This window comes from Artibeus jamaicensis, unplaced genomic scaffold, assembly GCF_021234435.1.
Source record: "Artibeus jamaicensis isolate MK-2021 breed Jamaican fruit bat unplaced genomic scaffold, CSHL_Jam_final scaffold_584, whole genome shotgun sequence".
Taxonomy (NCBI): domain Eukaryota; kingdom Metazoa; phylum Chordata; class Mammalia; order Chiroptera; family Phyllostomidae; genus Artibeus; species Artibeus jamaicensis.
Window position 1 is genome coordinate 9,703,761 of NW_026522048.1, and position 24,699 is coordinate 9,728,459.

The 24,699-nt window shown below is 37.2% G+C and overlaps 2 protein-coding genes across 5 annotated transcripts in view; one reads left to right on the forward strand and one right to left on the reverse strand.

Moving 5' to 3' along the window:
• The window catches only part of PPFIA2 (PTPRF interacting protein alpha 2), a 467,265-nt gene extending 463,754 nt beyond the window's left edge, over nt 1–3,511 (forward strand). The window contains exons 31-32 of the mRNA XM_053658775.1: nt 1,125–1,216; nt 3,220–3,511. Coding sequence (XP_053514750.1) covers nt 1,125–1,183 — 59 coding nt within the window. The 3' untranslated portion in view covers nt 1,184–1,216; nt 3,220–3,511. The remainder of the gene's footprint in view (nt 1–1,124; nt 1,217–3,219) is intronic.
• The window catches only part of ACSS3 (acyl-CoA synthetase short chain family member 3), a 168,111-nt gene that overhangs the window by 39 nt on the left and 143,373 nt on the right, over nt 1–24,699 (reverse strand). The window contains exons 14-17 of one of the 4 annotated variants that reach the window (XR_005084340.2): nt 8,523–8,622; nt 8,257–8,432; nt 5,432–5,517; nt 7–1,234 (exon numbers count right to left, since the gene is read on the reverse strand). Coding sequence is in view for 2 of the 4 variants with exons in the window: in XM_037158476.2 (XP_037014371.2) it covers nt 7,335–7,403; nt 8,257–8,432; nt 8,523–8,622 (345 nt within the window). In the remaining 2 variants the exon portion in view is untranslated. Of the gene's footprint in view, nt 1–6; nt 1,235–5,269; nt 7,404–8,256; nt 8,433–8,522; nt 8,623–24,699 lie in introns of those variants that run through there. The other 3 variants (XR_008390354.1, XM_037158476.2, XM_037158478.2) reach the window with 3 other exon arrangements.

The window sequence follows — 24,699 nt, forward strand, 5'->3', positions numbered from 1 at the left end:
TTGTTTAGCAAATGCTAGCATCTTCTCTGACCTTGCATAGCTTTTTGGAATTGTCTTCTTGAGTTGGTTTGCTCTGCTTGAAGTTTACTTTGCTTTCATCAGACCACACTCTTTTGTAAACAGCTAATGCATGAATTCATGGCCCTTTATGCACATTTTAAAGATGATTTATAATATTTCAAAAAGGACAGTTTTGGCTAATGTCCACATCTAGGAACAATGATAAACACCTGCATGCTTTGTGTTTCTTTACTCTTCTATTCCTAAGTAAATAATTCATTTAGTTAGATCTAGTAAATGGAAATGAACTCCACTCTCATCCCACATGTTTGAATATTTCAAGTTCTATACTTAATCTTAGAAACCCAGACTCATCAGAAATCCCCAGCTTTGAGCAAGGTAGTAGGCCTTAAATAAACAAGCACAACCATGAGAAGAGAATTAAACAAACACAAAACCAACAGTCATTTCCCAATGAGCATTTCCTTCTGTGGACATTAGATTTCTGCTACACACTTCACAAAGAAACCAGCCATTCTGGAGGAGAGACAGTTAGACTTGCTAGTCACAGAGCTGTTTCTGTTTGGTAAGCATTTAAAAAACAAATAGCCCACTCTCCTTATTAAGACAATCACCTAGAATCATTCTTTTTAAGTTTTATAGTTATTATGGCCCTTATAATTCATTCTGATATAAACTGTGGTCTTTGATTTACATTTCTTCTAACTTGTTAATATTATAGGACATGCTAGCAAAATTTATGAGGACTTTAACATGATTAAAATTAGTGCAGAAGCTCTTCAATACTTGGAGGGGAAAACATCCACCCTAATAAATTCTCCAACAGCAACTTTTGCTTGAAAACCAGAAGCCCCCTGGGGAGCTGCTCTTGTTACCGGTTTCATCTAAGAAGGATACACAGCTCCAAAGCTCCGTGAAATCACTTTGGAATAAACTTTCATTAATAACTTGGTCTAGAGAAGAGGAATAGGAGTGGCTTATACCTGAGAGAAAGAACACCTAAGGTGTTCAGGATCCCTTTATGCAGGGAACATAATCCTTCTCATCTGAAAGTTTGTACTCCATCATCCAAGTCCCTCTAAAGCCCTTTTCTCCGTTTGCAGTTGCTTCTTCCAGGCTGCAGAGGTTAGACAACTCCACTGTTCGCACATACTCATGTTGACCAGCCACTCAAAGGAGGCAGCACTGACTTGCTGTGAGTAGTTTTCCTTGGCTGACAAAAAACAAATGCCCACAAAAATCGAAACCTGCACAGACTACACAATATACACCGTAGTCTTTGGTATGGCCTAGCAGTACAGAAGGGAGGTAACACCTGTCTTCCTAGAGGGTGGAAAGGAATCTTCATGTTTTAACTCTTACTCTAGGATTTCCTATCACCGTCTGTCTGCTGTCCTTTGAGGCCTGTCTGCTGGAGGCCTGGCACCACTTTAGCACGTGTCAGCGGGTTGCTGCCACACTCTCCTACTGTGTAGTACATTTCATACTGATGCACATGGCAATATTTACTGGTGAGAGTGTGGCAATTAAAGAATAAGACACTTTGATTATTTTATATAGGGGAAGCTGAAATAAACAGTGATTTTCAGAGTCAAATAATGGCAGAGGTGGAAAAAGATTTGCAGGTGATTTTATATCTTTTAAAAAAGAATAACTGGAAATTTTGAATTTTTAATATGTGGTTTTTCATCAATATGATTTATATTTGTTGAAAATAAATATGAATTTTAAGTGCCTTGGGCTAGCAGCATGAGAACAAAGTTAAATTACTCTGTAAGAAGGACAGACAGGACTAACAGCAAACCTTGATACATACCATGAGATACGAGACATTTTTCTTTTACAGAAATATTAACTGATGAGATTCCAAATCTATACCAAAATGGGGTTCTATTGGCAGTCTTAGTAAAACTGTGGTCTCCTAGATTAAAGATGGCAAGTTCTCATAGAACATTTTTTTTAACCTAAAACCTTGTTTTACCAAAATATTTTACCATCTACAATGAATTAATATTTTGGAAACATATTTTATAGGGCAAATATTAGAACAAAATGTATGTGCAGAGAAGGAACGAGGAAGCAGTTATAGGCAGAGGAACAGCTCATCTTGTGCTGTTTATTCATTGCCTTGAACTAAAAGCACCACACAATTTGTTGTTGGTCTTTGGGGCCTAGGATGGGAGCTGCCACGCTGCCTCTCTCAGGTCACTGTTTGAAGGTGCTGATGATAAAACAAAAAGCCTTCAGATAAGATATTTCATTTTGGAATATAAAACCCTAACACGAAAATTTTAATTATGGCATGCAATTTGGCATCTAATTAGGCATGATCTAAAGGATAAAATAATTTGGCTAATTCGGCTAAACAAGAGGCTTTCCAAAATGCTCTTTGTAATACCTTCTACACATGATAATTTTCCCAGAAATGAATAATTCACTATCTTACAAATGACTTATTTAATATGTTGAGTAGTATTTGCTTCTAAGCTCTTGACTGATGGGTAGAATAATTTTTTATTTGCAATCTGTATTTTGTGCACGGCATTCAAGTTTATATTTCCTAGTTTTTACCATTAAATGGGAGAAAGGTATTTATTTACATTAAGTTAACCTAGGACAACCGATTTTTTATTTTGATGAGACATTAGCACTTTTGTTATTAAATTAAGAACAAATTTATTATTTTTTGTCAGGAAAAGTAATCATGAACTTTTTCTAAATATATTATGAGAAAGAGATATCAATGATGCCTCATCACTGACCCAGATTCTTTAAATATGTTATTTATTATCATTATGTTTTGTTGAAATTAAAGTATCTTTATAAGAGCTCTAAAATATGAGCCAGAATACAAATATATTCCATAGAATAGGTCAACGACACCCAATTTATTGATGACCAAGCCATACATTTGTCAGAAGAACTGCTAATATTTTGTGTTAACACCTTTCTGAAAATATTACTGCCATACTTCCCACGGAATTGAGCAAATATTATTTATTGACATTGCCTGCACAAAATTGGAGAAGAGCAAATGTTCATTACACACACCTGTTGGTTACATCCTAGATGACACCCTGCTCATTACCTCTCAGGGCAGAAGGAGGCAGGCTGCATGCAGGGACACCAAGGGGAGCGGGGTGGGCTCCCCAGCCCGGGGCCCTCCGGTGACCTGACGCTGTCCATTGAATATTCTAGATGTCGTCTTTTCAGTCTACCCTACCTAAAGTGCACTACCACCTAAGAAGAGGAGCAGCGAACACCTTCGCGAAGACTGAAGGCTAAGGAAATAACCACAAGTAATGGTTTATTAAACTGAAAATGTGATTTGGGGGGAAGTCACATATTAAGTTTGATTAGTTTATGACAAGTGTAAGAAAATGCTTCTGTCATTTGAATAATAAACATCATCCACATCATAAATTCTGTACAAGAGATGCTTTTATGAAATGGAGCCACTTGTTTTTCATGTTTTATTGTAATATACTAGGCATTTATGTATGACTGTGTATGTATTTCTTTTTAAATGTGTAAGTCTTATGTAAATGGATATAAATATGATTTTCTAAAAAATGAAATCTATGGTTCATGGAGTCTTGAGTACAAACATTTGACAATACTCTATACTGTTTGTATTTTACCATTCCACCATTTTTACAGTTTTTGAATTCTAACAGTCAGACCGACATTTCCTGGAAGCATGTTTCATGCTTCCACGCTTCACCTTCAAGTCTGTCAATACTTAAAGCTGAAAACCTGCCTCTGATCATGTAAAAAAGAATGATTTAACCTGGAACTGGAGCCAAAAATAGACCTTTAAAGGCAATCAGGGACGTCCTCTATCCTTAGAAATAGCACTGTGATGGCTCGATCTCCTTTTCAATAGAAAACAAAGCCAAACTGTTTACAAGAGTCAAAACAATTATTTAAAAAATTTATAAATAAAAAAACCATTATCTTCTCTTGTTACCTGTGGACCAATAAAAAAATTTCCTTTACTGAGAACCACATGCTCATTCAGATGGTCTCGAACCGCCCGCCCGCCAGCCAGCACTGCTTAGTGAACGTGCCACTGCAGGGTCTGAGCTCGTTTCCACTGGAGAAAACAAAACCCAGACCCCCTCCCTTCTGTCCGTGTAACAGGGCAGCAGCCGGACTCGTGTCTAATATTATAAGCTTTTAGCCAAGATAGCCTTGTTTTGACTTCCCTGAAGTCAATCTTATCAGAGGAAATAAACGAGAGACAGAATGACTAACATATATAGTGTATAAAGTATAGAAGAGTAATCTCTTCCCTGTGGCTTTATTTGGTGGTGTTACTGTTGTTTATTCTTTGTTTATATGGGAGATTTCAAAGTAAAACCTATTTAAAAATACATTTATCTAACTGCTGATTTTCTGCTGTTTGATCTTATGAAGCGCAAGACCTGTCATGAGTAATTCCATTTTTGTATTTAATTTGCTATGTTTGCACGTACATTACATTTGTTTTGATGTCTATTTTTGTTTAAGCAGATTCAGTCAAAAGGTAATGGTAACAGAACCCTCTCCATTGTCAATAAAAAAAAAAAAAGAATACTTCCAGTTCTTTGTTTAAGCTTTGTTTTCTGGTCACATAAAGTTTAACAATTGACTTAAAATTGTTTTTAGGGCCTCTCCTCAAAAGTGAGCTGGCCACAAGAGGGAGACCTAAACCTGCTAATGAGAGTGATTTTAAATTTTCTGGAAACACTATCAGGGCAAAAACAATGGGAAAGAGCTTTTGTAGCTCAAACGAACATGGGGATGTTGACTTACAAAAATGAAATATAACTAGAAACTATAATATTGCAACAATGTAAACTAGATCTGCATCTACTCATACAAGAGAGAGGTCATCACCATCGAGAAATATTAATCATTTATAATGCACTCCAATATATAGGGATAAAAAAGATGCAGTTATTTGTTTCAAATAAGCATAAAGTACTCTTCAATGTACAGAATAGTGTCTGTCAGATTGTAAAATCCATTTAATGACCATCTAGCAACATTATGAATTTTCACATTTTTAGCGATTGAAACCTTTACAAATATAATTTTATATGAATTGAGCTGCTTTTTAAATATAAAACAGGTCTTGATTGTATATACCCAATATATTTTCTTGAGCAAAATAGCCCAATTGAAGAACACTCTATAGATTTTAAAAGAAAATATTTATATTTTAATTTTTCCGATGTCTTACAGTAAAAAACAATTACGGAAATACGAAAGAAGATCACAGAGAATTTATTTCAGCAGATTTAAATGTGATTGGATTTTTAGTAACATTACATCGTTATTTTTAAAGATACATTTCATTCTAAATATTTTAGGAACTGGGTAGTAAAAGTGTTTTATGATTAAACTATTAAAATAGAAAATTTACCTTTCCTTCCAAAATTAAACAGTCTGATGACTTGTCTCTCTTGCCCCACATTTATTAATATGAAAGTAACATTATTTTCTCTGACCCTGCAAAGGAGATAAATTTCCTCAATCGCATACAAGAAAAAGCCACTTTCCCAGTTTTTCGCACTGTTCTCCTCCCACCCCACTGGAAAACAGCCCACACTGCCTGGGGAAGTGTGCTCCAGCTGTGACTCCCAGGAAGAACAGACTCTGACTCCCAGGAATGACCAAAGGTGCACCTTCACTCACTGCTTGCGTCAGTACAATACACTTTGTGTTTGTACCTTGCACCTAATACATTTTCAGATAAAGAAGCTGCCATTTCAAATTAACTGAATCTCATATGAAAGCGTTAGGCAATAAAATTAAATGCTAAGACATTAAACATGGATTATTTGTTAAGATTACAGATGTGATAATGGACTAAATGTACCCAATAGAAGCTACAGTTTAAGGAGCCCAATGGCGTCAAATTATAAACTGATTGTCTATCTAGTTGGTTTAACTCAGGCTATTAAAAAATTAGTGGGAATGACTAGATAAATGTATTGTTTCCATGTGTAGCAATCAGGAAGCCAGCTTAAGCTAATAGGAATTGACTTGAGAAGTCATCAATATTTTATGTCAAAATGTCTTTATACAGTTTGTAAGCATTTTGTATAAAACAAACAAGTAAATAAGCCCTTTACTTATTACCTCTGACATATACTTGATGTAGGCAGGCTATTATGTTAGGACAGCTGCTCTTTGAAAATAACGTCCCTGTTGGACTGAAGGGTTAAGTAGTGTTTGAGTACCATCAAAGACTCAGTGGGCATGGTGTATTTTTTTGTGTTTAAATGTATTCTTTGATTACGGATAACATGTCCACCCCTATGTAAACCACATATTGAATTATCTGTATATGTCCATTCAGGTTAATTGGCACACTACCATAAGCTTATTAACAAAACTCTTTTAATTAAAAAACAATAATTCTCAATAGTTTTATAGAAGCTTAAAATGGATATACTTTGGTGTCATAATATTGTTTTAGTGGGTTATTTCAATTATAAATTTTGCATGAAAATCTGTACTTATTTGTTTCTCTTAGCATAATGTAATTTACATGTCCTCCTGAAGAGCTTTCTTAGCTAGCCCACCTCATTTCTACATCATTTTCTTGTTTCCATAAAAGCCGGAATCATTAGGTGGACAGTCAACTAAGAACAGGAGCCAGGAGGCGGGGCTCCTGGGAGCCCTTGTCTCCATGACAAAGAGAAAGGATGGAGGACCCAGGCAGGGGATTTCCCTTGACTGAATAACAAATGACCTGACCCCAGAGCTGTGCCCTGGAAGTCAGTATCTTATAATGGTCATTATCAGCCTTCCCTCAAGAAATGACTAAACAGGCCTCCCTACCTAGAAAATCACCTAATTAGATGATGATCATGCATGTGGTCATGTCAAAAATATTAGAAAACATTGCAAATTTCCATAAGAAAAATTGTAATTATTTTCTGACTTTGACTTGAGTTTTAGGTTTTGGGTCAAAGCTGCAGATTTCTGATTTTAGGAAACAGCTCTATATTAATGTCATCTTCAACTAAAATGCTTTTGGTGGGAAGAACACTTTTTAAAAATCATACATTAGATATATTTTTCTAAAATTAAAGTGCTAGACAAACTATAATGAGTCACATTACAGGTAATTGATAGCAACGCTCATTGAGTCTAATCAAACACAAGGCACTGATCTTTCACTAGAGTTTCCAGTGTCTTCTTTTAGACCAAGCTTCACAAGTCCCATTCCGGATGGCTAGTAATTTCTACTTAAATATTTATTTCTGGGACATAATTTTTAAAAAGTCAACCTCAATTAGAAAAATTGACTCAAAAAGTCATGATGCCTGCTTCAGCACTTCCTCTATGTGCCCGAAAATGCTGGGGTCTTCAATAGTAGGTGTTATCTGGGGGAAAAAAGGGGGGGAAGACATGAATGCACTTCCTTGCACCCCTTTCACCATCCCTGTGATTAACCAATCAGGTGCAATGTTGTATTTCCCATTATCTTATGATACTCATATGGAAATGTTCAAAAATAGGAAACTTTGAACCTAATATTTTTAAATGTATTTTAAACAGCTACAGTTTCCAGAGTGATAAAATAAACTGTTCTATTAGCAAAACTATTGGTCCTTCATACTGTTTTCTCCAGAATTCCTGTTATGGGGCTTTCTATGTGCCTCTATAAAAAGAAAAGAAATTCTTTTTGCATTTGCTCATACAACTACTCTACTATTAAAATATGTATATCTGTGCATGTATAACATACAAATTTTAAAAAATATATATGCTTGAATTAGCCTAAAATTTTCTAAAATAATTTTAACTCAATACAAGTAGCATATGTATCACTTAGAAGAGTGTAAACATGTACAGCCAGCCTCGGTTACTTGCTTTCTCACTAATGGCCACTATTGACTACAATGAAGGAAAATGTACCTTTAATTCACTAAGATTGAGTTTCCACAAGTTTATTTGCATTTAACTCACATATTTACTCACAGTAAAAATAGTTTCACACACGAATTCTTGTATTCTCAAAGCATATGGTTTTAATTAATCTGTGTTTTCCCAAACCTTTATTCCTAAAGAAAGAGTGACTATGTGACTTCTCACTTACTATTTTAAAAAGTGCTATTATGTGTGTTGTAGGGATACAATTCATGCTTGAAAACCACTTTTAAGATCTTTGCTGATGTCAAAGAAATGGGGAAAAACCATGTCAGAACCCAGCACTAAACATCCTTGAAAACTTACCTTATAAGGCTTGCCATTGACAAGGGCACACAGAGCCGACCGGGGAATTTTGCCAGATCTAGTTTTGGGTAATTGTTTGACAAAAACTGCATTTCGAAAAGCAGCCACAGGGCCGATGCTCTGTCTAACATGTTTCACAATTTCTTCCAACACTTGTTCCTCAGTTGCATCTATACCTAGGGAGAAAGTTCAGATGGTAAGCACTGGATTTAACCTTAGTTAATCCTTCAGGATCCAGACAGGCAGGGAGGACAAAGCTCTCTCACCTTTTCTCAACACGCAGAGGGCTAAGGGAACATGACCTTTCAAAGGATCCTCCTTGCCAACAACAGCGCAGTCAGCCACAGTGCCATGGGAAAGGACCGACTGCAATAAGGAAAAGCAATCATTTAGTGTGTATGTGTAAATTATTTCAACTGGGAAAAGAAGTGCATGTCAAAGAACCAAAAAACCCATAGCTATTAATTCACAATCTACATCATTACTACTGGGGTGAGTGGTTAGGATCCCCACAGTGGTTACTTGTCTAAGGCTGACAATAATTAAGACAAATTGCGTAGGTTACCTGGAAAGTATGGGAATTGTTTCTTCATCTCAGTCATCATTAATGAAGTCAGGGAAAATGTGCAGTGGACACCCCATGTAAATAAATTGCAACAGGCCTCTGAAAATAAATGGCCGTGTGGTGCTGGCTACCACCAGTGCACCTAGTGGAGGAGTCCACGGCAGCCCCATGGCTAAACACACCGTGACTTTATTTTTGCATCTGGTACTAAGCAGAGAATAGAATGTTTCTTTTCTTGAGTGACCACCCAACCAGAGAGGACAGAGTAATACATATTTAGTGATTGCAAACCTCTAATGGCTAGAGAAAACAGCAACATACCAATACCTCATTTGGCAGTTATTCTCTCTTCAAGTCACCCACTGAACGAATATCTACTGACTACTTCGTGGGCTCCCGCCACTGCACTAGGCTCAGTGGTGAGCAAAAATAGACTGAGCACTTGCTCCTGGTGCTTATGCTTTACTGGGGAGAGCAATAATATCATAAGTATTTAATTATGATAAATGTCTAAATGTAAAAGTGGTAAGGGCTTTGAGGAAATAACTTGGGTTTTGGTATGCAAAATAGAGCAAAACGTACCAACTCGGCAGAAGGATATTGATCTCAGAGAAGCCTACCCTTAGGAAAGGACAGGCTCGGGTCTAAAGGATTCACAGACATTGGCTTGGCGGAAGGAGAGAGCCCCGGGGAAGAACTGCACATGAACATTCATCCCTGAGCGGAACCCGAGTGGCTGGAAACCAGAGCGAGGGTGAGAAGGGAGCAAGAGGAAGTGAAGCTGCAGAGGGAGAGAGAGGCTGTGCGAATGACGTCCAGTTGTAATTTTAGCTGCACTGGGAAGGTAATAAAGCACTTTCAGGAGGCGAGGAAGAGACGCAAGCAAGATCAAATGAATTTTTAAATTAACTTTATTTTTAGAGTACTTTCAGATGTGCAGAAAAAAGTACAGAAAGTCCCCATATACCTTCTCCTCTAAACAGCCTTCTCCACCATCGAAATCCCTCAGTGCGGCGGTGTTTGGTATTAACCCACGAACCAACATCCACACATCATGATCGCTCCAGCCTGTAGTTTAGAGTTTGCTCTTGGTGTCGTACATTCTATGTCCTGTAGCCACCATTATAATAGTTAACAGAATGGCTTCCCTGCCCTAAAAAATTCCCTGTGCTCTGCCTATTCATCTGTCACTTCCCGCTAACCTCCAGTAGCCCATGATCTTCTCACTGTCTCCTAAGTCACTTTCCAGAGTGTTACATAGTCTTTCAGAATGGCTTCTTTCACGTCACAGTGAATTTTGGAAAACCCAAACTTGTCTCATTGTGGAGAATAAATGGAGGACAGTTAAGAGTGAGTATCACAGTTTGTGTGCTGAAACCACCTGAGAGGCCACTACAGTAGACTAAGAATGTGTAGTGGGAGTAAAGACTATAGAGTTCATGTAGAAGTGAAGTGGATACAACTCGATAATAAACTGGATATGGAGCACAGAGAAGGCAGAAGGGTTAAGAATGATTCTGTGTGTTTGGCTGAGCAGGAGTTGGACAGTGGTGTCATTTTCTAAGAAAGAAAATGCTAGTGAGGGCTAGGCTTGAGAAGGAAGAGCACATAATACATCTTAGAGATGTTTTATTGAAGTAACTTTGAAACATACCAGTCAAAGCAGTTGGCGCTGGGGAGAGTATCGATCTAGAGCTGTGTATTTGAATGCCATTATGTATACATGCTAAGGAGAGCTGTGGGCATGGATGTGATTAGGGAGAAAGCAGTGAAGAAAAGTGGGAGAGCCTTAAGGAACTCCAGCAGCTTAGATTACATGAAGAAGAAGCTGGTCAACTAGACTAACTAGGCACAGACAGATAGGTAGGAGAAAAATAAACAAGTCTGGGACATTTCACTTTCTAGTCCCAAACTTTGCATGAAGATACTTTTTTTCTTTTGATTAAGCCAAGTCGAAAATGAACTTTCCCTCCCCTGAACTCCTGGAAAACTCAATGAACTGCTAGAATGTTTGGAACAAAGCCTGTGTGCCTCACATGGCCCTAATTAAACATACAAATCAACATTCTCCTATATCTTATTGTTAGCACCCACTTTGAGTACTGAGTTGTCAGAGTTCTCATCCACTTAGCTGTTTATTTCCACAGGGCTGAGGGTAGCATGTGTTAAATAAATAACTTTTTACTACGTGTTTTATTAACTTTATTGCTAATGTGAAGATGTCCAGCCCTTGCTGGTGTGGCTCAGTAGGTTGGATGTTGTTCCACAAACCAAAAGGTCATCAGTTTGATTCCTGGTCAGGGCACATGCCTGGGTTGCGGGCCATGTTTCCAAATGGGGGTGTGTGAGAAGCAACGGATCCATGTTTCTCTTGCACATTGATGTTTCTTTCCTTTTATTCATCCTTCCTGTCTCATCTCACTAAAAATAAGTAAAAATCTTTAAAAAAAAGACTTTCATACCCTCTTTCCATTAGTTGGGGCGACTAAAAAGCTTCTAAGATGCATGCTATCCCCACCATGCACTGCGATGCTCTCCCACTGTGCCAGGCTCAAGGCTCAAAATGCTCCGAACAGCTTTCCAATCTGTTACGGTGTTATTTACTTTTTAGGCCTGTGCACTGAGAGTACAAACAAATCTCATGGCCAAAGATTTGTTTTGATAGTTAGTATAGTCAGTCACCATTTCATGGAAGAGAATATATATTTTGTCTATAGTAGATGGAATATAGATGGGGTAGGCTCAATCCTATAGTTCTGATTGACTACTCACCTTTTAATGAGAAAAACTTTTACCTGGCTAACCAGAGTTATAATTGTCAAAAGCATTCATTAAAGTGTTCACTGGCATCACATGCCCGAGTTTTTGAAATGCCAAGATATCAGTTCAAAGCACTGTAAAAAAAGCAGTAATCCAGATGTTTTGTTGTCTGAACAATGTGATTGTAATTTAAACTAAATTAAATGTCAAAACTTTTAGTTTGCTGTTTGTTCATTTTGCTATTTTCAGTTCACCATGTTTTCATCCCCACTCTTAGCATTTTTAGACATGGATGGGAAAATGTTGACTGGTTTTCTCTAAGGGCAGGGAGTATTTTAAAACCAGAAATAATACCTGACATTGTTCTCTAAATATCAAAGTTTCCCACTTTCACCAACTGTACATAAATACTTAAAAATATCTGAGAAATGATCCTTTTTCATAATTGCATGCAAATGAGGTTCATTATTATAGTGGATAAAATGTTATATTCACCTATCAGCATTAGAAAGATACCACAAAGGAAAGGAGGCAGCTTTCTGTGTTGGCCCCAGCAATGACACTGACATGCAAATACTGATTTCAACTCCTGAATCATTAAAAACGAAAGCATCGAAATACTTGTTGGCAACAGGGACAGAAGCCAGCCAAATATCCTGTGGGTAAACAATCAAAAGCCACGTTCATTCATTCCTTCTGTATAAATTCTATGAAGCATCTTTGAGTAATAGGTAGATACGCCCCCCCCTCAGAAGAAGATATAACTTAAATGGTAATCATCTCACCCAAAGTGAGTATATAAAGGTTATGTTAACAGGTCTGATAAATGTCTGTCATTCATTGTTACTGGTGTGCTGCCACTTTTGTGTACATTTTAATGAATTTAAAAGGTTGTGTCTTTAGTGAGCTATATTACTTAGGCTTCTCAATTCTGTTTTTAAGTATTTCCATTAAAAAACATAATTTAAATCATGCAGCCTCATGAAATATAAGGAGCTGAAGAAGAGGGATGCTTTTTCATTCTGTGACATTGGAGTCATCTAGAAAACTGCCCAATTCCACATCTTCATCATAGTCATACTGATGTACTGCAGAGAATATTGAGTATTTTACAACTATTTAAATGCAGGCATTCCTTAATGCTGGGTGGAATTGAAATTGCATGGCATCTTTGTTGAATATGCACTTTATGGAAATATATTCAACTTTGAAGAAATCATTCCTAAACTAGTGAACAAAACAGATACCTGGGAAAACAAACAATGACACATTGGTCACAACAAACGTCAAAGGGCAAATTATATGTGCACATTACTTTAAGTGCAATATTTTAACATCAGATTTCCAAGTTTCTAAAGGTACTGCAAGGACTACTTAACAACCTGAAACTTAAGCTACCCGAGAAAGAATGAAACAGGAAGCCCAATTTGCTCCCCAAAGACAAGTCTTTGAGTGAAAAGGTCTACCCAGAACTGTGAAAGAGAACCAAGCATAAAGGGCCACGTTGACACCCAGTAGTTCTGGCTCAGAAGACCTGAACTAGCAAATTTTTGATCCAATTTCCTTGAACTTCCATCAAAGCATCCCAAATGTCTAGCAAGATGCTAGGCTTTTAAAGATTAATCAACTGTTCAAACAGTTACAAAGGCTCCTCCTCATGTGTGTCATCTCCAAGGATAATGTCCTCTTAAACTTAGAAAAGCTGTTCTAGGACTCTGTTTTCTTATGATGAGAACAGAGAATTACACAGGGTTTCTTGAAATGTTTTTGATGTAGTAATTTTAATAGAATTTCTGTTTGATTAAGTCTTATAAAAGGTAATACGTTTGTTGAATTTTACTTGAGAAACTAAAAAGGCATAGATATTATATAGTTATATGCAGTTATATATAACTATAAAACATGTTTTTACATATTTTATATGTTTTATAAAATATAATATATTTTATAGTTATATATAAAACAACATTCCGTCTACTTTTAATTTATACAAATGAGACTTCCAACAGATTAAGACACTCAAAGTCAAAATAATATCTAGCATTCACTATTAAGAATCCTGGAAAAGCACTGAAATATCAAGTAAGATTTTGGTACTTGAATAAAAGCTGGTTATGGCACCAATATAAACATTTTACATGAATATTAATTATCACTTTGTTAAGCAATTGTGCTAAGAACTGAGAAGAAGCCAATAAAGAATGCTAGTTTCCAACTATATCTAGTGGATTCCAATATAGAAGAGACAAACCTAATATGAATTGAGATACTATTTTCTTATAAGATATCATATATAATAAATAGTTAATCACTTAATTCATAGAGGAGAGAAGGAGGGGGTAATGGTGGAAAGAAGGGGAAGGGACTAGTCAAAGAACATGTGTGAGTGATCCATGGACATGGACAACGGTGTGGAGACTGTGTGAGCAGGGGGTGGGCTGGGCAGAGAGGACAAAGGGGGGCAAATTGGGACAACTGTAATAGAATAGCAATACAAAGTCTTGAAGGCTGAGAGGTGTCCTGTTATGTTCTGTAAGTACTCCAACACTTAGTGATAAAATTCCTGTTAAATGCCATCGATTTTAGCACAGTTTTTCAATTTTGCCATTTAACTGCCTACCTTTTGCCTACCTCACTTTGCTGATACAAATTGTGATAATAATGTCAGCAGAAACATATTAAAGTATAGTATATATTTAAATAGGTTGAGCCCTGGCTAGTGTAGCTCAGTAGATTGAGCGCTCCTGCGAACCACATGATCGCGGTTCGATACCCAGTCAGGGCACATGCCTGGGTTGCAGGCCAGTTCCCAGCAGGGGACTCATGAGAGGCAACCATACATTGATATTTCTCTCCCTTTCTCCTTCCCCTCTAAAGATAAATAAATAAAATCTTTAAAAAAAAGATATAAAAAACAAATAGGTTGATATTTCTCCTTTCATTCTAAATACCCCTAAACTTTAAAAAATATAAATAGCAACTGACAAAGATAAAGTTTTGTGTAGGTAATTATTTCCCTTTCTTACTAATCATGAAAAATATGTTTCCTAAATTGTCATATGCAATATATATTATCTGGAGTCTGAATATTTTTAATTAGACCTCTGAATTATACTCTGGAATAGATACATATTTAACTACAGAATATAGATGCAGGTTTAATAATGAAAACATTAATATATATTCACAATTCATAATTTCAGAAGCAAGATCTTAGTATTCATTAAATGTATCAGTTAAGAGAATGAGTTTTTCAGTGTTTAAGAAATAAGAGAAACAGACTAAGAGGGAGATGTGAAAATCTTGTCCATAGAGTTGACTCTTGGAATTCATCAGGTTTTACTGGGATACAGATTCTAAGCACATCTTTTTATGACTTTCCATTTCAGCCTTCCTGGAAGGACTACAGGACAATCTAATAGGTCCATGAGAAGTTTAAGATCAGGTGTTCTTGGTAACTATGATAGCCAAGTCGCCACCAGAAGCTGGGCAATATCCTGGATCTTTTGACTCTTCCTTTATTGAAACCTTGTCTCTGTCTGTATGCTCACGGTTCTATCTCCTTCTAGTAAATAGAAGGAAAATATGATTTAGAATAAAATATAATTGATGATAAATACGATGTCATAAAAAATAAATAAAAATAGAAGAGCAAAGAATTTTGACTGATATTAAGGTCTGTGCATATGTAACCTCCATATTTTGATTAGCTGAGTTTGTCGGAAATGCAAGTAAATATTAGAAGCACTCTCCTACAAGCAAAAAATTAAAAGTTCATGCAACCAGAACCACCTTTTCCTGACAGAAACTACGCTACAATGCACGAAGCACAAATTTCAATTTCAGCTTATCACAAGCTCCAGAGTCAGTTAAAAACTGACTCTCAATTCTCTCAGTTAAAAGATAATATGATTGCACATAAAGGTCACATATTTGAAAACGTTTTATAAACTTCTTTCCTTTTACTCAAATAACATCTCAGTGTCACTTTTTAAAAAGCCACATGACAATATGTGTTAAGCTGTTAAATTTAGGCTGAATATAAGTGTGTCCTTAACTAAGGTGAGCATCTTTTGGGGGCATGGTGGGGGCAAATGGAGACAACTGTACTCAAACAACAATAAAAAATGAAAAAGAGGAAAAGGGAACTAAACTTGCATTCTGCATATAGTGATCCCACTGAACTTTTAATAACACTACTTTAAACATTTGCTTTCATTTAAAATGCAGTCTGCCCCACTCTGTTTAAACCATCCTGGGTTTGGTTCTGAAAAAGATGGAATAAATACATTCCACCAGATCACTTCCACTATTTGCAGTGAGAAACTCTGGGCTAAATTACAGACCAGAAGATTCTGTCTGAACTTCAGAACATAGGCACAATCACAATCTGATCATGAGTCTTCTGTTTTGTTGGTTGGTTGGTTGGGTTTTTGGTTGGTTGGTTTGGAAATTTTTTAATTTTTGTCCTTGCTATGGTTTCTTTGTTGGTTGGTTTTGCCTCTAAAATATACTGGCCCGGGTGCTAGAGTAACCCAAAATGTGGAACTGCCAATGAGTGCACACAGAAAAGCCCCAAGAAAGGCATACACTATCTAGCCAGGGGTCCAGGAAAAAGAAGCAGAGGAATTGTGTCACAGAGTTATTTTGTTTTTGTCCTTCCTACTCCAGATAAACACCAGCAAAGAAGCAGTGCTCTGCTTCCTCCCTACAGGACTGCAGCAACCTTGCTGACCCTCCACATCCTGCAGCAAGAGAGCCTGGAAAGGTGCTGACCCAGTCGCCCTCCCCACCAGCAGCTGTCCATGCCCTGAGAGTGCATCCCTGTGGGCTTGATTCACCCTGTACCAGTGAGTGCTATCAAGGAGACGGAGTTCCTTTCTCTCCCCAGATACACTGTACCAGTGGACCTTGTAGGACTGAGCACTAAAGCCCTAGCTTTCTTTCCAAAAGAGCAGAAAGGGGACCCTTGGGGATCAAAAACTAAGAAACAGGTTGTGATACAGGAGCTACAGAAAGGGGTACTTCATACCTATGTGTGAAGTCCTGCCCCAACCTGAATTTGTGCATGCATGCATCCAGCCAGAACTATAAACACGCAGAAACTTCATTTCTTTAATATGACCTTTTCTCATTTCCTTTGGACTCAAACTGGCCTTGTCCAACACGCTGACATACCTGCACTCTCCCTTGGTCTTCCACTACTTTAATCATTACGCTCTTGGACAATGAGGCCCTGATCAGCATTAAACAATCTTAGGAACAAAGCCTCAGGTTTATTTACCACAGAGACAGAGCTTCAATCAAACTAAAGAGAACATCTAAATAAATAACTCTGCAGTGAACAAAGGGGTGCTTATGTTCTTTTGAATTAGTGTCTTGGGTTCCTTCAGATATATTCCCAAAAGTGGGATTGCTGGGACAATAAATAGTTCCATTTTTAATCTTTTGAGGATACATCCATACTACTTTCCACAGCAGCTGCACCAGTCTGCATTCCCACCAACAGTTCAAAAGGGTTTCCCTTTCTCCACACCCTCACCAGCATTTATTGTTTGCCAATTTATTGATGATATTCTTTCTGACATTTGTGAGCTGGTATCTAATTGTGGTTTTAATTCACATTTCTCTGATGATTAGTGACTTTGAGCATCTTTTTGTATATCTATTGGCCCTCTGTAAGCCCTCTTTGGAGAAGTGTCTATTCAGGCCCTTTGCCAATTTTTTAATTATGTTGTTCATTTTGGTTTTTTTATGTGCTGAGTTCTCTAAGTTCTTTATAAATTTTGAATATTAACCCTTCCAGGGTTAAGTTGCAGGGGGCGGGGAAGTGTTAGAGGTGGAAGGATTGAGCAAAAAGGAGAAAGGACTCATGACATGAACAACAGTGTGGTGATTGTAGGGGGGAGAGAAGGTATAAGGAGACTAGTGGTAATGGAAAAAGACAATAAATTAAAAATACAAAAAAATAAGATAAAATTTCAATTAAAAAGAAGATACTATCTAGGCCTCGGTTGTAATTCAGCTCCAAACCCAGAAAAGTGAATGGCTCCACTGACCAGATCCTTCCAAAATTAGATGAGGTGACACCAAGATTGATATCAGGACCAGAAGCAAAATGATCAACTACTCCTACCCTAGCACCAACCAAACAGTAGAGATCATGGCCCTGACCATGACCCTAACTCTCTTAGTCACCATGATTAATGGTTTTCACCTATATAACCCATCTCAGGGAAGCCATCAGAGAGCCAGGTCTTTTAGCAAGGGCTTACCTGGGACTCCAGGTGTGGCAGCATTTCCTTAAAATAAACCTTTACTTTCTTAGCTGCAAACTTCTATTCACACTTGATTTGGCTTTGAAGCACTCAGGCAAATAAGCCTCTTTAGTTCAGTAACAGAATCAGCACAGAGAAGGCTGTGAACACTTAACTGAGTTTCAGATTGACCTTTGGGAGAGACGCACGTGAGATGAACCAGAGTAGTGCTGGAAAGGCTTTGAAAACTAAACTGACATTGAAACAAGTCCACAGAAAGGGGGTAAGGAGATGTGGTCTGATCTTAACTAAGTTGGCCACATGCTAAAATAAACAATTGTAAGAACACAAATTCAAATGGTTTAAACAGAATCCAGAATCTCATAATATAATCAAAATATCCAGGACAAAATATCAAATTACTGGACATTTAAAAAGTGAGAAAAAACTAAATACCAATTAAGAAAAAAGACAATTAATCAGCAGAAGCAAACCCAAGATGACCCAAATATTAGAATCACTGGACAAATATTTTAACGCAACTATTCCAACTATGGGGAATTAAGCATTCCTAATTCTCTCCTATACAAAGTCCTAGCTTCCTCAGAAATTTCAAATACCATGAGAATTAGAGATATAGTTATTTGTCTAGTTAATTACGCTTCTCTAACAAGATAATAAAACTTTTCTAGTGTCCCTGAGAGAGCCAAACGATTAGAGTAGATCCTTAAGTTAAACTCCCAATGTGCCAGGGAGGTTGGCTCACCATTTTCCTGGGTATCACAAGTCAAAAAGATAAAGCCTCAGAACTTGGAAACATTTCTAAGTTGTAAAATTTGAACAGGTGGAGTTATCTGGCTCCTGGGAAGATTTTATTTACATATCAAACAGCTGAAGTCTGGATTCAGGCAGTCAGGTTTCCAAGGAGCCTCTTTCATTAGGGGTGAAAGACAGCTGCCTCCTTCCTCTTTATGAGCAGAGAAAAACCATTTTCCTTGTTCCTCATCTATGGAGGGTCTGGCTGCTGATGTAGGGAAATTTCCCAAAGGCTCTCACGGGTCACCTAGCAATAAGACCTGGGGTAAGGGGGCGATGACACAATTATTGTTAAGAAACCTGTCTTTTACCCAGAGCACATTTTTGCACATTCAAAATAAGACCAATAAATGGCCCAGAAAGTATAGGCAAACACTTTTAAAATAAGTGGAAACAGAATTTCTCAGGAAAATAAAAACAGAAGTTACAAAAAAAACCCCCAAACACAAATGACTTAAAAGAGAAGATATTAGGAAGAATAAAAAAGAAAAAAGAAAAAAACCTAATAAACTAGTAGACAAATGTAAGTATATCAATAATTAATTTTAATGTAAATGATCTAAAAACACCAGTTAAAAGACAAATTATTAAATTGGATGAAAATAAAAGCAAGACCCAACTATTTCCTATCTACAGAAAATGCACAGGAAGCATAATTATCCAGATAGATTAAAAATGAATGAATAGAAAAAGATATTAGTAGATGATTGAATATTATCCATAAAACATGGATAATCCATAAAAGAATTGCTATATAATTACCATACAAAGCTGACTTCAGAACAAGAAAAACTGCCACTTAAAAAGAAAATCAATATACAAAAACATAATGAATTGCAACCAAGTGAGGTGTATCCCAGCAACCAAAGACTAACTCAACAGTTGAAAATAAATTCATATAATTCACCAGGTTAACAGGCTTAAAAGTAAAAGTCATATGATCATGTCGATAGATTCATAAAAAGCATTTGACAAATTTTACATTGAGTTAAGATATTTTTTTAAAAATCAGCAAATTACTAATAGAATTCAACTTCCTCATTTGATAAACATAACCTATAGCAACACCTATAAACTGCATTATTCTTAATGTTAAGATAGTAAATTTTTTTACACTAAGATAATGAGCAAGTTATCTTATTTACTATCATAATGAGCTTCCAGCCATTTCTAGAAGGCAAGAGAAAAAAAGACATTTAGATTGCAAAGAAAACCCTAAAACTATCTCTATTCAGAAACATTATTGTCTAAATAGAACATATCATGGAAGATATATACAAATACAACAAACAAAAAACCCTAAAAATAATGACTTTAATAAAATCATGGACTCTGCCAAGATGGAGCCATAGGTGGAAACGCTGTACATTATCAGACAACCAAGTTTAGAGACAACAAAATTTTAGCAACAGAAAACACAGCCAAAACACAGAAAATTGAACTTCTTGGAAGTCTGATAACAACGAATTCTTCAGCCGGACTGGTAAGAGGAGCGAAGCCAGCAACTGGTGGAGCGGGGTTGCACAGGAAAACTCAGTCAGACGGACTCAGGGGTATTGATCCCAGGCGTGGGGTTGCAACGGGCGAACCCAGCAAGGGCACAGAGCAGCAGGCTGACAGCAGTCACACATTCGTGGGCAGATAGACCCGCAAAGGAGTGAGCAGTGAGACGGACTGAGCAGTCCCCAGTAGCTGGAAGCAGCAGAGGAGGCCAACTATTGCCCTGCTCTGACCCCTCCACCACATACGGCATCACAACCCAGTGACCTGTGTGGCCCTGCCCTGGTGAACACCTAAGGCTCTGCTCCTCATAATTAACAGGTGTGAACAGACCAAAAATGGCTCAAGAAGATCTCAAAGCCCCAGAGCTCATAACTCTAAGCAACCAAGAAATAGCCAAACTTTCAGATGCACAGTTCAAAACACTGGTGATCAGGATGCTCACAGAACTGGTTGATTTTAGTCACAAATTAGAGGAACACATGAAGGCTAAACTAACTGAAATGAAGGGAATTGCATAGGAAACCAATAGTAATGGAAAGGAGACTGGGACTCAAATCAAGGGAGTGGACCAGAAAGAGGAAAAAAATGACCAAACAGAAAAATATGAAGAAACAAGAATTCAAAAAAATGAGGGGAGACTTAGGAACCTCCAGGACATCTTTAAACGCTCCAACATCTGAATTATAGGGGTACCAGAAGGGGCAGAGGAACAGCCATGAGTGGAAAACTTATTTGAACAAATAATAAAGGAGAATTTCCCCAATCTAGCAAAGGAAATAGACTTCCAGGAAATCCAGGAAGCTTAGAGAGTCCCAAAGAAGTTGGGCCCAAGAAGGAACACACCAAGGCACATCATAATTACATTAGCCAAGATTAAAATGAAGGAGAGAATCCTAGAAGCAGCAAGAGATAAGAGGACAGTCACCTACAAAGGAGTTCCCATCAGACTGTCAGAGGATTTCTCAAAAGAGACCTTACAGGCAAGAAGGGGCTGGAAAGAAGTATTCCAAGTCATGAAATCCAAAGACCTACAACCAAGATTGCTCTACCCAGCAAAGTTTTCATTTAGAATGGAGGGACAGATAAAGTGCTTCTCAGATAAGATCAAATTCAAGGAGTTCATCATCACCAAGTCCTTATTATATGAAATGTTAAAGGGACTTATCTAAGAAAAAGAAGATAAAAAAGATGAACAGTGAAAGGATAGCAAACACAGTTATCAACAACCACACCTAAAACAAAAGCAAACTAAAAGGACAGCTAGTTCAGGAGCGAATCATAGAAATGAAGATCACATGGAGGGTTAGCAACAGGGGAATGGGAGGAGGAGAAGGGGGGAGAAGGTACAGAAAATAAGTAGCATAGACAGTAAGTAGAAAATAGATGGGGGGAGGGCAAGAATAGTAGGGGAAATATAGACTCTAAAGAACTTGAGACACGTGGTCATAAACTAAAGGGGGAAATGGTGAGGGAGGGAGTGTGCGGGGTGGAGGGGAATGAAGGGGGGATAGAACAACTGTAATGGCATAATCAATAAAATCAAAAAAATAAATAAAGTGCCAAAAAATCATGGAATACATGTCAGTTTATTAGAGTCAACAGTATTTCTATTGATTAGCTATGAAAATTTGAAACCTCCAAATTTTAAATCCATTTATAATAGCTAAAAATATTAAATACTTTGGTATAAACCTAACTAATCAAAAGACCAGACTCTATAAACTAAAAAGTACAAAATGTTGACAAAACATATCAAAAAGACCTAAATAAATGGGGAGATATACAAAGCTTATGCAACATACAAAGTTGCATAAATTAGTACAGTTCAAATAACAACAATTTTTGCCACAACAATCTATATAGTTTACATAATCCCAATCAAAATCCACGCTGAAATTATTGTAACAATCAAAAACTTATTCTAAAATATATACATAAAATTTAAAAGAACACCCAAAATATTTGTGAAAAAAGCTAATATAGACACTATTCAACTATAAGACATCTTATAAAGCTACAGTATCAAGAAAGAATAGCCTTGATCCCCCCAAGATGGTGGAGGAGTAAGTGGAAGCTACACTAACTTCCTCCCAGGACCAATCTGGAATTATAACTAAAGTGTAGAGAAATCATCCTGAATGACCTACTAAACACTACCTGGAGAGGTGCCTTATAACTAAGGACAGACAGGAAACACCACTTCACCACAATGAGACCGGTAGGAAATGAGGAAGAGATGCAAGAGGCCTGGCTGGGCTCCCACAAGTGGCAGCTGAAGTTCCAGAGGGATATTTCAGTCAGCAGGGGTTTCCCCTTAGAAGTGTGGGGTCTAAATCCCAAGATGGGCTTCCCAGCCTACAGCACCAGAACCAGAAAGGAACTCAGATAGCATTCAACTGTGAAAAGCAGCAGAGTTTCTGTCTGCCAGAGAGAGATGGCTGGAGATGCAGAGAGCCTCTTAAAGGGCCAACGCACAAAATTTCATTTGCAGCCACTTACCCTGGGCTCTGGCAAGGGAAGGGCAGAGTGGACTAGAGATGCTTGAGGTGAGTCTGGGGTTTGTGACTCTGGGGAGAGAACTGAAGGAACAGATGCCAGGATCCGTGTGCTGTGTTATCCTCCACACTGCAGAAGCCATCTTTCTAAGGCCAGAGCACTCCTCTCCAAGTGGCAACAGCCTGAGAAGCAACAGGCCCACCCACAGGAATTACCCTGTTCTACCTTGTGGTGCTGAGGCTCCGCTATGGACTACAGCTTAAAGTTATATCATTGATTATTTTAACAACTAAGGCAGAAAATACAAAGAATCAGCCAAAATGGGAAGACAAAGGAACAATCCTAAAATGAAAGAATGAAGGAATTCTCCAGAAGAAAAACTAGATAAAATGGAGGCAAGCAATTGATCAGACAGAGAGTTTATAATAATGATTATAAAGATACTCAACAATAGGAAAAAAGACTTAGAAAGCATAAAAAAAGGACCAGTCAGAAATAAAGAATGCATAATCTGAAATAAATAATACACTGGAAGGGATAAACAGTAGGTTACATGAAGCAGAGGATCATATCAGTGATTTGGAAGACAAGGTAGAAAAAAACCCACCAAGACAGAGCAGCAAAAACAATAAGAATTTTTTTAAATGAGGAGAGCTTAAAAAACATTTTGGACAACATGAAGCATACCAACATCCACATCAAAAGAACACTAGAAGGAGAAGAGAGAGCAAGGGATAGAGAACCTACTTGAAAAAATCATGACTGAAAACCTCCCTAATCTGGTGAATGAGAAAGTCACACAAGTCCACAGAATACTAAAAATGTTGGACCCAAAGAGGCCTACACCAAGACACAAAATACTTAAAATGGCAAGGCTTAAAGATAAGAAGAGAATCTTAAATGCTGCAAGAGAAAAGCAGGTAGTTACCTGTAAGGAAACACCAATTATACTGGTATCTAATTACTCAACAGAAACATTTTAGGCTAGAAGGGAGTGGCATGAAATATCCAAGGTGATGAAAAGCAAGGACCTACAACCAAGGCTAATTTACCCAGCAAGGTTATCACATAAAATTGAAGGAGGAATAAGGAACTTCCTGATAAGAAAAAGCTAAAGGAGTTTGTTGACACAAAACCAATACTGCAACAAATGTTAAAGGACTTGCTTGAAAGAATAAAGAGAAAGAAAACAAAGCAGAGGAAAATACTCCAACAATAAAATGGTACTATGTATCTATTAATAATTATCTTAAATGTAAATACTTTAAGTGATCCAAGCAAAAGACATAAAGTAGTTGAACGGGTAAGAAAACAAAATCCATATATATGCTGCCTCCTAGAGACCCACCCAAGACTGAAAGATACACACAAACTAAAAGGGTTGGAAAAAAATATTTCATGCAAATGGAAGGAATAAAAAGCTGTAGTAGCAGTACTTGTATCTGAAAAAATGGACTTTAAAACCAAAGCTGATATAAGAGACAAAGGAGGGCACTACATAATGATAAATGGAACAATTCAACAAGAGGATATAACCCTAGTGAAAATAGGAGCACCTTAATATGTAAAGCAAATCTTGATGGATATAAAAGGGGAGATAGACAGAAATATAATCATAGCCAGGATTTTAACACCCCATTGACTTCAATGGATAGATCTTCCAGGCAGAAAATCAACAGACAGTAGCTTTAAACAACACACTAGATCAAATGGATTTAATTGATATTTTCAGAGTATTTCACCCCAAAGCAGCAGAATATGAAAAATTTTCAAATGCATATGAAATGTTTTCTAGGAGAGACCACATGTTAGATAAGAAACAAATCTCAATAAATTTAAGACTGAAATCATATCAAGCATCTTCTCTGACCACAATGCTATGAAACTAGAAATCAGTCATAAGAAGAGCACTGAAAAACATGCAAAGGCATGAAAGCTAAATCACATGCTTTTAAACAAGGAATGGATCAACAATGAGACCAAGGGAAAAATCAAAATGTACCTTGAAACAAATAAAGTGACGACACAACAATCCAGAATCTGTGG